This window comes from Penicillium samsonianum, assembly GCF_028829775.1.
Source record: "Penicillium samsonianum strain IBT 33392 chromosome Unknown utg000004l_segment0_segment0, whole genome shotgun sequence".
NCBI lineage: Eukaryota > Fungi > Ascomycota > Eurotiomycetes > Eurotiales > Aspergillaceae > Penicillium > Penicillium samsonianum.
In genome coordinates this window covers 2,161,562-2,174,254 of record NW_026643262.1, presented here as the reverse complement: position 1 = coordinate 2,174,254, position 12,693 = coordinate 2,161,562, and the positions used below count along the sequence as shown (strand labels likewise).

General features: G+C 47.5%; 7 protein-coding genes across 7 annotated transcripts; 3 read left to right on the top strand and 4 right to left on the bottom strand.

Moving 5' to 3' along the window:
* Nucleotides 1-193: 193 nt before the first annotated feature.
* N7471_007756 (uncharacterized protein) lies at nt 194-1,108 on the bottom strand (the record flags this gene model as incomplete). The annotated part of the gene is made up of 2 exons (XM_057280475.1): nt 194-1,044; nt 1,096-1,108. The coding sequence occupies 2 exons, from the start codon at nt 1,106-1,108 to the stop codon at nt 194-196; spliced, it is 864 nt and encodes a 287-aa protein (XP_057134735.1).
* Nucleotides 1,109-1,644: 536 nt separating this feature from the next.
* On the top strand, nt 1,645-3,115 carry N7471_007755 (uncharacterized protein; the record flags this gene model as incomplete). The annotated part of the gene is made up of 2 exons (XM_057280474.1): nt 1,645-1,814; nt 1,897-3,115. 2 exons carry the CDS (start codon nt 1,645-1,647, stop codon nt 3,113-3,115), a joined length of 1,389 nt encoding a protein of 462 aa, XP_057134734.1.
* A 277-nt stretch (nt 3,116-3,392) lies between these two features.
* Nucleotides 3,393-5,444, top strand: N7471_007754 (acyl-CoA synthetases/AMP-acid ligases II; the record flags this gene model as incomplete). The annotated part of the gene is made up of 8 exons (XM_057280473.1): nt 3,393-3,700; nt 3,756-3,927; nt 3,982-4,195; nt 4,251-4,548; nt 4,625-4,708; nt 4,761-4,847; nt 4,912-5,049; nt 5,111-5,444. The coding sequence occupies 8 exons, from the start codon at nt 3,393-3,395 to the stop codon at nt 5,442-5,444; spliced, it is 1,635 nt and encodes a 544-aa protein (XP_057134733.1).
* Nucleotides 5,445-5,848: 404 nt separating this feature from the next.
* N7471_007753 (NUDIX hydrolase) lies at nt 5,849-6,976 on the top strand (the record flags this gene model as incomplete). The annotated part of the gene is made up of 3 exons (XM_057280472.1): nt 5,849-5,907; nt 5,980-6,338; nt 6,408-6,976. The coding sequence occupies 3 exons, from the start codon at nt 5,849-5,851 to the stop codon at nt 6,974-6,976; spliced, it is 987 nt and encodes a 328-aa protein (XP_057134732.1).
* A 55-nt stretch (nt 6,977-7,031) lies between these two features.
* N7471_007752 (uncharacterized protein) lies at nt 7,032-8,700 on the bottom strand (the record flags this gene model as incomplete). Its single annotated transcript, XM_057280471.1, has 3 exons — nt 7,032-7,949; nt 8,019-8,267; nt 8,341-8,700. 3 exons carry the CDS (start codon nt 8,698-8,700, stop codon nt 7,032-7,034), a joined length of 1,527 nt encoding a protein of 508 aa, XP_057134731.1.
* Nucleotides 8,701-9,291: 591 nt separating this feature from the next.
* On the bottom strand, nt 9,292-10,621 carry N7471_007751 (PQ-loop repeat-containing protein; the record flags this gene model as incomplete). The annotated part of the gene is made up of 2 exons (XM_057280470.1): nt 9,292-10,402; nt 10,566-10,621. 2 exons carry the CDS (start codon nt 10,619-10,621, stop codon nt 9,292-9,294), a joined length of 1,167 nt encoding a protein of 388 aa, XP_057134730.1.
* Nucleotides 10,622-10,962: 341 nt separating this feature from the next.
* Nucleotides 10,963-12,297, bottom strand: N7471_007750 (transaldolase family protein; the record flags this gene model as incomplete). The annotated part of the gene is made up of 7 exons (XM_057280469.1): nt 10,963-11,025; nt 11,075-11,402; nt 11,455-11,686; nt 11,758-11,866; nt 11,934-12,059; nt 12,110-12,153; nt 12,225-12,297. 7 exons carry the CDS (start codon nt 12,295-12,297, stop codon nt 10,963-10,965), a joined length of 975 nt encoding a protein of 324 aa, XP_057134729.1.
* Between the last annotated feature and the right edge of the window lie 396 nt (nt 12,298-12,693).

Genomic DNA, 12,693 nt, shown 5'->3' with positions numbered 1-12,693 from the left:
ACCAAGTATTAGTATCGAATTGGTTTTCTTTTCTTTCTAGAGAATGATACAAAATGGCAGGCTAAAGCCGTGACGATCTTTTGTGATGACCCAGACCCGCTTCCCAGAAAAAAAGAGCTCTCCACTTAATACGAGCTTGGCAGATACATAATTTTAAATAAATTACATCTACGGAGTACATCAATGCACATATTCACTGTGAAATCTCCGCAAATGGTCTCGCATCCCACCGAACCCTCCTCAAATGTCTCTTAGGGTCCCGCACCTCGTTCCTAGCATGGAGCCACTGACGATTCCCAACCAAGACAATCGATCCACTCGGCAACAATTGCGGCGAAAGTGAGATCGTCTGCGATCTGGCCTCAGAGCTCTGCAACATACTTTTCATCTCCTCGAACGCCTGGCCCGCGCTAGTCGTCAGCGGCGTAATGATATCTTCACGGAAACGCAACCCATCACCGGCATTGGTCAAAATGCCACCAACAATGGATCGCTGATCATCTCTCTTGACGAACTCCGGTGGGACCGTAATGCGGTATTCGGCTCTTGACAGATACTTTCGTGCCGTGGCGGAGAGCAGCGGCAGGAGGCGGGCTAGCCCCATTACGGAGAGTGTACCGCCTCCGTAGGTATCGGCGTGGAGGACTTGGAGGGCGAAGAAGCTAGGTGGACATGCTTCGTAGCTGCAGTCCGTGTGCCAGGGAAATGATTCGGATGTTTCAGACCGTGCTGGGGGAGTGTCCGGTGGGGATGATGGAGGGTTTGGATTTGAGGATGATTTTGCTATCGTTGTCGTAGGCTGGGGTCGTACATCCCAGAACCAGCCTCGTGTTGAGCTATGGGTGATGGGTAAGCCATGGTTGTGGCTCTTGTTCAGGGATGAGATCAGTTGTGTGAGATATGTGCTCGATTCGTCAGGGAATTTCAAGTTTATCTTGAGTAGTCCTTGGCTCTGAAGTATCTCATGAACCTGATGGATATGTCTGGTGTCATGAGAGCTTTCCAGTTCATTGGCGTCGAGTTGTTGAACTTGGGTTGAGAGGCCTGCTGATAGGTGTCAGACTGGTCAAATGGCGAGGGAAAGTAGAGTAAGACCTTTGGTTTGCATACAAGATGCTATCGGAGTATGCCATAATGGTGTTTTGAGAGAGCAAGGAAAGGATCTATATGTGAGTCGTGGCATTTATCCTGTTGAAGCTGCTTAAATGTACAACGTAAGATATCAACCAGTTTCTTGTCGGGCTCATAAGGACTTGGGCTGAATGACAGCTTCACTAGGATCTAGGATCTAATGGCGGCTGGTATTTAATATTTTGCTGCCCTTTCGCTCTGTTCTACGTGAAAGTGTTGTAATCTACTAAATCATTCCTACCCAAGCACGCTAGAAAAATACTGTAGAAATACAGAGTACAGAGTCACCGTGTTACCGATCGATCGTGTGGGCCACCACATTTGCGCTAATGAAAACAAATAAAAGATAAAAAGTGGAGCTGGGGTTTAATACGGTCTATGTTGTATGATATGGTATGAATGGATTGATATTGAGATCGTGTCGAGTCCTTAGTGGTAGAAATAACTCATAAACATTCACACAGCAATCCCACACTGCTTTTTCCCTTTGAATAATCAATTCTCATTTCCACCATGGCTACCTACTATTCCCTTCGAGATATTCTATCGGTGGCTTCAAAACATCCATTCTATAACCGGGAGATCGAATACCCGCCCAATGCGGAAGAAATAGCCCAGCTTCTCGACCAAACTGCGACAACCCCAGATCTTCGCGCTCTCCCTCTTACACACAAAGAAGACCTGTACGGAAAACCTCTCAGTGATGTTCATGACTCATAATTCAAAATAACTATGGGAGTTAACCCCATTTCTTCTGAACCATAGCTATACGGCAATCCAACGCCTGTCTACCGATGACTCCCCCCATAATGACTTCCGACGAAGCGCGTACAGCAGTATCACCGGCGGAGGATCTGGGGGTGTGCCTATGCTGTTTCTGACCGACTCAGTCGAGAATCGCAAACATCGATACACCGCTGGACAATTTCTAAAAACATGCGGACTGGTAAACCCTCGTGACTGGATCTTGACAGTGCACGTCACAGGCGGCTTTTATCGGTCACTCGATCTTTTGTCGGAGATGTTCGAGAATGCAGGCGGAAGTGTTCTTGCCGCGGGACACACAACGCCCGTTGCGAATGTCGTGGACGCGTTGATCAAATACCGAGTGAACGTCCTCAGTGGCGGAAGTAGTCAGATCTTGCAGATTCTGAACTATATTGCTTCAACTACACCAGAAGAACAGAAGGCACTGAAAATCGACAAGATCATCTATACCTCAGAAGCTTTGGGTCGGCCACAGCGAGATTTCATTCGGTCCGTCCTCGGTCCAGTCAGTATCTGTTCGGTGCTCGGGAGTTCCGAGGCTGGACCTTGGGCAGTTGCCAATCTAGCGCTCACCGGCGAACCAGAGGACGATGCTGTTGAATTCATCTACGATTCCCGTACCATGATCGTCGAGATTCTTCCTCTGGAGGCCACAGAGACGCCGAGAGGGTCCATGCAAGATGTGCCAGAGCTACCGGAAGGGAGTGTTGGTGTGATCGTGCAGACTTCCCTGCAGCGCCTTAGAAACCCGCTCGTGCGCTATATCACCGGTGATGTAGGATCACTGCATCCCCTGCCTGCTGCAGCGAAGGCCGCTCTCCCAGCGGATGAAGCTCGGCACTTGCGAATGATCCGGGTGCGGGGACGTGATAAGCGGTTCAGCTTCAAGTGGGTCGGGAGGTATTTTGAATTCCATACCATCAGAGAGATTATGCGTACGCCTGAATGGGGAGTCTTGCAGTGGCAGCTCATATTGAGAGTGGAAGAGCCGTCTCCGGAGGTGATTTTGGAGGTTCGTGTGTTGCTTTCTACTGCTGAGACAGTTGACCAGATCCCTCAAGATGAGTTGATCGAAAAGCTGAAGACACTCTTTGTCGTTGTGGGGAATAGTGAACACCTGTTCAAAGTAACCTTCGTAGGGGATGATCAAGGGTTTGTGCTGAGCACCACGGGGAATAAAGTAATGAGCTTTGTGGACAGGAGTGTTCCAGCTTAAGTGGATGATTACTATTTTGAGTTAGATATATGTACAACATAAGTTTAAGAGTGCAGTGCATATGCATATGCAAAAGTCCACATAGTACAGAATACATATGCAGCCCTACCTAGGTTGGGCTTGTATCATGACAAAACAGTACACTATCAAACCAAAAGCACTTCAATTACAGCTTCCATAAGTGGAGATTTCCACTTAGTGCTAACTGCCGGTAATATTATTCTTGTCTTTATATGTCAACATTCCCTTCCCTTTTCACCACTGACCATATTTCAACATGAATCACCAAATTTACGAATCAATCTACCCCGACTTCCATGTTCCACCCCATCTATCCTTGCCCCAATTACTGCAAAAATACAATCCTGAAGATGTACCTCACAACAAAGTGATTCTGGAAGACCTATCGCCTGGAGGCAGACAGGTGACCTATGGCCAACTACGCAACGAAGCCGCTACGACGGCCTCGTATTTTACAACAGTTCTGGGGCTAAAGGCCGGTGACACCGTCGCGATTTATGCGTCAAATTCTGTCCAGTATCCGATTATTGCGCATTCGGTGATGTGGTTTGGGGGTGTGATCGCGTGAGTTCTTTTCCGTGTTCCTTCTTGTATTGTATTATATCTGACAGGAGAACAGTGGGATGAATGCTTTAACATCAGTTCAGGACTTGATTCATTATCTGACAATTTCCCGACCAATGCTTGTGGTTACTGACGGCCAATTGCTGGCCAAGATGGAAGAAGCCGTATCCAGAGTCAAGGATGTCAATCCAATGATCATGGATATTGATGAGCTGTTTGCAGACATGGTAACTTTGATTTACCAAGACTTGGAGTTGATGGGATACAGGCTAACCATATAGTCTCAAAAATGTCTCTCCCCATGTCTGCCTTTCGATTTGTCTGGAAGGGACAATCGAGAATACCCGGCATCGATCATGTTCAGCTCCGGTACAAGTGGTAAACCCAAGGCCGTGCTTTGGAGCCACTATAGTATCATTGCACATGTCCTTCAACCTCGAGCTACTCTTCCGGAGCAAAATAATAGCCTCGAAAGAGAGGTTGTATACGCACCTTGTGAGTACTTCTTGCTTCCCCTAAATTTTCAATAAGTCTGATGCAAGTTGTAAAGTGTGCCACATGCTAGGCTTCCTGGGGGCAGTCCTTAAGCCCGCATTTCTAGGCTGCTATGTTGTGGTCTTGAAACGATTCGATTATGAAGCATACATTCAAGCCTGTGCGAAAGCCCAAGTTACGATCATGAAAATGATTCCCGCGACAGCGGTGGCTATTGCGAAAGACCAGAGTGTTGAGAAACATGACCTCGGCAGTGTCAGACATATTTTGTGTACTGGAGCAACGCTTCAGGAGCAAATTGTGAGGAGACTTCAAGAGATTATGAAGGGTTGCGCGATCATTCAAAGCTATGGGTGGGTTCCCATTCTGATCTACCTCGACTAATCCTGGGCTTCAACCTGCCACAAAACTTGCTGATATTGGTTATAGTCTGAGCGAAATCGGTGTGTCGATATTGAAAGGATCACGCTCATTGGAAAAGTCTGGGAGTGTGGGAAGATTGTTTCCCGGCAAGTAAGTTATATCACGCGAGCTTCCAACACTTTAATCGACTGACTAAATTCAGCAAACTGCGCATCGTGGATGAAAAGCTCCAGGATGTCCCAATAGGGCAAGCGGGAGAAGCACTTATCCAAGGTCCAACCTTATTCATGTTGGTTTAAACTCTGCCCGTTATCTCAACATTTCCAGTATATCTACTTACGGGGACCAAAAAGGGGATACAAGAACAACCCAGCCAGCACTCGAGAGGCTTTCCACAAGGGGTGGTTCCGAACCGGAGATGTTCTCAAGATGGATTCAGATGGGTTCCTCTGGTTCCAGGACCGCCAAAAGGAGATTATCAAGTACAAGGGGTATGTGGAGAGGTCTTTTCAAATGACCGGTTTTGATCAATATTGATGCGCCACAATATAGGAACATGGTGGCCCCAGCCGAGCTCGAAAACCTCCTTTCAGCCCACCCAGCCGTCCTCGAAGCTGCTGTCTGCGGCTACTTCGATGAATCACAACAGACCGATATTCCTGTCGGATATGTCAAGCTGCGAGATTCCGTGGCTGTCAGTGATCGTGCCCGTTTGCTGGGAGAAATCAAGAAAAGCGTCGACGATTCTGTATCGTCTCCGAAGAAGCTTCGAGGTGGACTGTTCTATCTGGCGGAGTTGCCCAAAAATGCGACGGGGAAGATCATGAGAGCGCTTCTTCCGGCTCGAGTGGAGTCTGATAAGAAGAAGAGGTGGAGTAAATTGTGAGTGTCGATATACATCGTAGCAATACGGTCGTATACTCCGTACAATACACAAGACAATAAAAACTCTGCGAACATTTCCTCCACTTTAACAGGAGCGGTCTGAGGATCGTCGTTCTCAATTGAGCTTTTCTCCGATGTGAATGTGAATACAGTGGATGTCGTGTAATAAATAATGTAATAAACTGGTATATCGTATTGTAATTATGTTTATCTCCGCTATGGCCCCGATTTATATTTCTACAGCAATCGGCGATCCCTGTAATGCAATGCAATACAATTCAATACCTACATACATGTATGTACAATATAGTTAGTTAGTTAACTATTTACATGTACTTGTATCCTCCCAATGTCATACTCGCGCTTTCATTAACAACTTTGAAGTTACTAACCCCAGCTTTCACGATGTCTCTCAAATCCCCAGATACCAGAACAGGCATACCCGAGCCAACTCCCAGCGCAAGGTGAGATGATGATATTTTGATGGCATTGTTCTTCCCTACGGAAAAAGCACACTCTAACCCATGATTCTCTAGCGTCATTCTTATCTCATCCACAAATGAAGTTCTTCTTCTCCAGCGTACCAAAACCTCCTCATCCTTCCCATCAGCCCATGTATTTCCAGGAGGGAATCTCGCATTACAAGATGGAGACTGCCCACCCGCAGGGGATCCAGAACGACACGAAGATTCCATCTGTTACCGAAGAGCCGCACTGAGAGAGCTCTTCGAAGAAAGCGGAGTTCTACTAGCCCGAGATACAAGCTCTGGAGCGATACTCACGATTGACGAGAAAAGAAGGGAAGAAGGAAGAAAAGCCATCCACAGTCAAGCCATTACGTTCTTGGAATGGCTAGCGAGGGAGAATAATGGCCGTGCCGCGGAGCCGGATACAGGTTTGTCCTGCCCTCTCTTTTGCGTGTCAATCCATCCATCGTGATGGTTATACTCACCCAACTCGATAGAAAACCTGATCCCTTTCACGCGCTGGATTACACCGGCCGGCGTCCCTCATCGCTATACAACGCAGATGTATCTCTACTTCTTACCTATACCCCGTGACCACGAGCAAGGTCTAGACACAGAGGTGGTCATTCATCCTTGCCATGATGGTGGAATTGAGATCACCGATGCTCGGTTCCTGGAATGCTCTGCCTGGCTCCGGAAGGCTCAGGCGGGACAAGCGAAACTTCTTCCGCCTCAATATTTTCTCCTGAGTTTAGCTTCGCAATTTCTCGATACATGGACCCGCAGTCGTCAATCGCTCGTTGCCCTTAGGCGACAGCGACGGAAATTCCTCCAATTCGTGAACGCGGGGTCTCTACCTTGGACGCAAATCTGCATTTCGCCAACAATTGATAGAATCTTATCTGATGGGCGGGCCTTGGTTAGGCTGGATAGTCCTGGTCCTGAGTTGGAGGGATCTGGTCGGAGCGGAGTGAAGGACGTTGTTATGTTAGCCAGGTTTGAAAAGGAGGGTCCGAGGGATATAGAGATTATTAAGGAAGACTTGACTAAGAAGAGCAAGTTATAAATTGGAATTATGCAAGATTTTTAATTTTCATTGCGAACACCTGTATACATTGGACTCATACAACTGAAACCATCCATGCACCCCCATGGCTGATAGCACATACCCTGCCCGGCCCACTGCGCCAGCATCCTACCCCGATATATTTTCCGTGGATAGACATGTATGTCCCCACCAGACGGTTGCGCTGTACGCCTTCCTCTTCCCTCAACAGGACCTCATAGAGTGGTTGCTGAACCTGACGCTGTACCACATAGGTCGTTCCACTCGGTGTCAACGCTGCGCTTTCAAGTCCTTTGAGCTTTTCATTCCATTCTTCGGTTGATAGCTCATCCCCAAAGAGGATTCCTTCGCCCTTGCCACCTCGGACAGGCTTGAGGATATAATTGTCTTTGTAGGACGGTGACTCCCGACATTTCCGGACAAAGGCCTGGACTTCCGGTGACCCCGGGAGAATTGTATGTACAATACCACGGCGGAGGACCTCGGCTTGACGCTCAGTAAGAATACGATACCTGTGAACCAACGAGCCCAGTTCTTGGTGAACAATTCCGAGCAATCTCTTGTCGTGCACCAGGAAAACGGATCTGAGGTCGTTGAAACAGCGCGAGGACAGATGCTGAAGCATTTCGGGCGAGAGCGCTTGGAGTTCGTGCTGATGGAGTTCGAGTCCTACTTGGTGGATTTCTTCCAGAACCTCTCCTGTTGCATGATCGGTGAAGGTTGACGATTTCGGATGCTTTGTATTTGCGGACAATGCTTGTTCAATATCAGTCACGCAGCAGATCTTGTATCCCGTTTTGGAGTCTGGGCTCGGCACCAGTCGAAGATCCTGGGGTGAAATGAATCTAGGTACAACTCCTGTTCGTCGCTCTGCACACTCGAGGAACATGAGGATATCGTGGCCTCCTTCGCTGCCTTTGAGAAGGTGTAAGGGAAGCTCGGGGTCAAATAATGTGAACAGACCATCTATGATCTATATCTCCGCCGTTAGTACATACTCCCCACATATAATAAACTAAGTAGCAGAAAGGTGCTTGCTCACATCATCGCTCTCCGCTGCTCCCTTGAATCCTTTCCGTTCAGCTCCAAGGTCCAGTAGACCTTGCTGGCCGTATGCAGTAATCAAGAATCCATTGAAAGCAAATCGTGCATTGATTTCACAAACACGAAACTGCTCTTTTGATGATCCAGGTCCATCAGTCGTAGTTACCTCTTCAATCAGGAAATCTGGTCTCCATGAACCTTGGTGATTATCAAATGGACGAGAGGCTGTATCATGACCATCGATCCACTGCAATTGGTAAGCTTTACACGTTATACTCCTCACTCTGTCCCTGGGCTCTTTAGCCCCGTGAATTACTTACCTGTAAAAGAAGTTCCTCGTGCGCTTCTAATGGCATCCTTTTCGAAAACTCCGCCTCTTCGTCCCTCCACCATCTTTCAATAATATTGTTAATAGCAAGCACCAGCGCTTCATGTAGTTCCCTCAACTCGTCCGTGTGTTCCACATTCATTCGCATCGGATACGGGCAACTCTGGAGATGAGCATCATGTGGCCAGCCTAGTCGAGGACAAGGCGCTTCGAGACTCTTGATGTTCACTTCTCGTTCTTGTTGTCGTGTGGCTTTCTCTGCCTGTGCCGGAAAAACAAAATTGTCGTTTTCTGGTTTGTTTGTACTCAGTGCAAGAGATATTTGACAAATTCGGTTCTGGACTGGAGTCATTTTGCTTTCTCTGGGACACGTTTTAATATTAAGCAAGAAAGCCGGGGTAGGTAGCGCCAGGAGAGTCATTATTCCAGAAAAGAAGCCGAGGGAGTTCGACCGTATATCTTTTTACATACCACAACGTATAAAATACATGGTAAAGAAGAGTGGAGGCTGATATCCATTGTATCCACTTGGTTAGCTGCTCTGTACGGAGTACGGAGAACCGTAAACACTCTGAAAAGTTCGTATGAGCTAGCAGTCATTAGCGCCATCTGGCAGATCTTGTAGATTGGATCTGCCGATCTTAGCATTCTGTCGTCCATTGACTAGAAACAAGGCGTTTATGTTGTACTCGGTAGGTACAAACGATGTCGACGAAACGAGATAGGAAAAGCGGTTGATAGAACTTGAACTTTATTTCCCGTTAGTGTAATTAATGCTGTATCTTTTCATGCGCTTACCATTATTTACCGCTGTGGAATAGGAGCATTGCTAGTCCAGAAAAGGCAGGAGCTGGAGGTCTACAACATTCAAATATTGTATTCCAAGCTGAACTATTTCAAACATTGATATATCTGCAATAAATCACATCTAACTTTTGAGCATCTACTCTTCCTCCTCCTCATCATCCTTGCCATCGTGGTATAGGAAGAATTGTGTAAAGATCGCCATATCCAGCAGCAGCGTGCCAGCACTGCCGACCAGCCACGACAAGTTCACCAGAACATACCGACCATACAGCGCAGCCGCCTCACCAGGACGACAGTGCGCATGGTGACGGTGGTGCCCCATGACCTCCTCGGGAGACCCACCATGGCAAATAGGTGAGTATGCCAGAATCGAGAGCACGTAAGTCAGGTTCCCGATGCAAGCAAAGAGGAAGAACAGCAGGGAGACACCATCCGTTGATTTGCGGCGGTAGTTCAAGAGAAGCTGGGGCAGACGTGACCCAAGATACAAAACTGCACAGAAATAGCCGAATACTTGACCCAGAACATCCATCGTCAGAGGTTCCGGGTCTGCTGATGATGACTTTGCTGCCGGACTGACGAACCAGCCCATCACACCTGCAGCACAGACTAGAGCGACGACGGTGAGGTTGAAAAGGACGGATTGGAGGGCGGAGATGCGGCGACGGCGGGCGCGTTGAGCATGGCGGCGCGCGGAATCAGATGTGGGTTCGACGAAGGGCGTTGCGGGTGATAGATGGGTGGCGTCCACTGATGGGTGGAAGATATCATGGTAAGAAGCTGCCGAGTGTCGTCTGCCAGAGGAGAGTGGGCGTGTGCGGTCTTCGGGTTGCTGTCCAGTTATATGTATAGTTGGGTCTTGGATTTGGACCTGGCCGTGGTGCTTCGGGATGAGGGCTGATCTCTCTGTTGGTGCTGGCTGATCGGCGCTATTCCGCTCCTCATCGGAAGTACCGCTGGCTGAAAAAAGGTCCGGTGTGGACGAGGGGGATAGCTCCTCCTTGAAGTTGAACCCCCGGTAGTAAAAGCACTGTCCCAGTAGAACAATATCTGCTAAAGTGTAGTACACTGCAAGGATGATCATGGTAGGGAGCACGCCTTGTAGGACTGCGCCTAAGATGTTGAACACATCGCCAGCCAACCAGATGATGAGGAAGATGAGAGAGAGGCCATCTGCAGAGCCACGTTGGAAGTTCTCGATGATTTGAGGGGAGAAAACGACGACCCAACAGGCAATAGAAATCGATCTAGATTGGTCAGTATTGGATTAAAAAAAAAAAAAAAGCAGAGATCGCCGGGCCAAGTAGATCTAGATCCGCTGTCGCACATGCATGCATGATATGAGCATGACAGCTAATGGAAAAACACCAAAGACCGAAAAAGAAAAAAGGTGCAGCTAGTCGAACTTACCCGCAAATGCCGCTAAGGGCTTCAATGTTAAAATTAGCCGCCTGCGAAGGGAACATCTTGTAGGCGAACCGTGCGATTCAGAGTCGAGTATCCTCAATAGAGGTTCGGGAAGCGAAACAATGTAAAAATAGAATTCCAATATAAACAGATGTAATCGCTGGAAGACCCAACTCTGTGCAAGTTGAAAAAAAGGCAATTGGAGATGAAGAGAATTGGAGAAATCCACAGATGGGAATGATGGAGAGCCGTGGATGACGTCGTGGTCACGTGCACTGGAAGTATAAGGCACTTCAGGTACGGATTTGCTTTCATTTCCTTTGATTTCCAGCAATTTATTAAGCTATGACTCAAAATAAGACGGCATTGTCTTAATCACGGGATACCAAAATCCAGGGAGCTAATAATTTCCCCTCATAAGCAACTCCAACTTGTCCTGGGCATCACAAAATATGTTTATAGCCTTGGTTTCTGTCAGCGAAGTTTAAAAATCGATCAATGTATGTACTTACTTCGGTCAGCTTGATCTGACTAGCACCACCCAGGTCTCGGGCAAATGTAATCTGGTAGGTTCCAGGATCGTTGATGAAAGAGACACCCGGCGCCGGGATTGGAAGTGTCGGCTCGATATCAAACAGCGACTTAACATTACCTGCATAAGGCTGAGTCAATTGTGTCAACAGACCTGGCGAAATAGTGAGGTGGTCCACCCCAGCTAGCAAGAAGATCTCCTCAACGGAAGTCAAGCTAGCAGGGAGGACTGTGGTACGCGAATTGATGGACTTGTAGTATTTCTGAATGGCTGCGCAAAGAGGGAGCAATTTCGCATTGTCCACGAAACTGAAATGGGAGAAGTGTTAGATAGGATTTCGAAGAAGAATTTGGTACCTACCCTTCTTGCACATGCACCTTCAGTTCGTTCACATAGGGCGCGATGTAAGTACAGTTGACCTCGGCTGCGAGTACAGCTTGAGGCATACTGAACAGAGTGGTCGCTAAAGTATGCACACCGGCTAATTCGAGGGTGCGGCAGGCCATCATTCCTTCCCACGTACTCGGAATCTTGATGCAAATGCGAGTGGTGTCGAAGTCGGGCTGGACATGCTGGAACAGTTGCACGATTCCTATAAACGATATGATCAGCCCTCAGGTTTAATTGAGCAAGAACAATGTCAATGAGAAAGGTCAAACATACGGAGTGCATTGAGGATAATCTTCTCTGTTGAGTACGAATAGTAAGGATTAACCTGTACATGGACACGTCGACGAATGTGTTTTGCCATTTCTACGGCCAATTTAACCATCTATTAATCGATATTAGTCGGCTTCTTCATCAAACCCATCAATTCTATAATCAAAACAACAACTCACCGCAATCTCGACAGCCAATTCGTCCATATCCATGGACCACTTCGGTTCCAGCACCGCCGCCTCTGCCCGCGATGACTCGAGGATTCTAAACCGCTCTGTCTTACGAAGCTCGCCGAGTGCAATAGCCTGGGCGGTTAATGTCATGGCCCAATTATGTACCATGTTCATGTACATACTTGGTTGGAAGTACAGTCCTGGAATGGGCCCAGAGTTTTGGCAACTAAAATTAGTCAGTTATTTGCAAATGATAATATAATAATCGCTACTATGTAGAAGGGCCAGTCTACTCACCTTCGTCGTCCATGGTATCACAGTCGATCTGCGTGCGCGAACGCATATAGTCGAGACCTGTCTGTACTGCCATCTTGAGTAGAATAGTAAATCTGAGATGGGTAATCTAGTAAACGAGCAAAGATAGGGTCTGATAAGAGAGAAGAGAAAAACAAAAGGAGGGAAATGGGCATCCCGCTTTCTCCAATTCCATAATGCATTTAATGGGGGGTTTTCCGGGGTACTATACTCCGCAGGTGGCACGGATTTGTCCGCCCGTGTGATTTGATAATGGGCCATCGTACTTCTGAATATGAACTCTGTATCTAGCACTGCATGTGTATTGTGGTGCAACATGGGGGGAATACTCTAGGAAGTATCACAGCAGTATGAGATAGAGCTAGGTAGGCCGGGTCAAGTTTACGGCGTGTTATAACAATTAATACATGTAGAACTCTAGCAGATCGAGAGGGGTAAATGGTACTAAAGT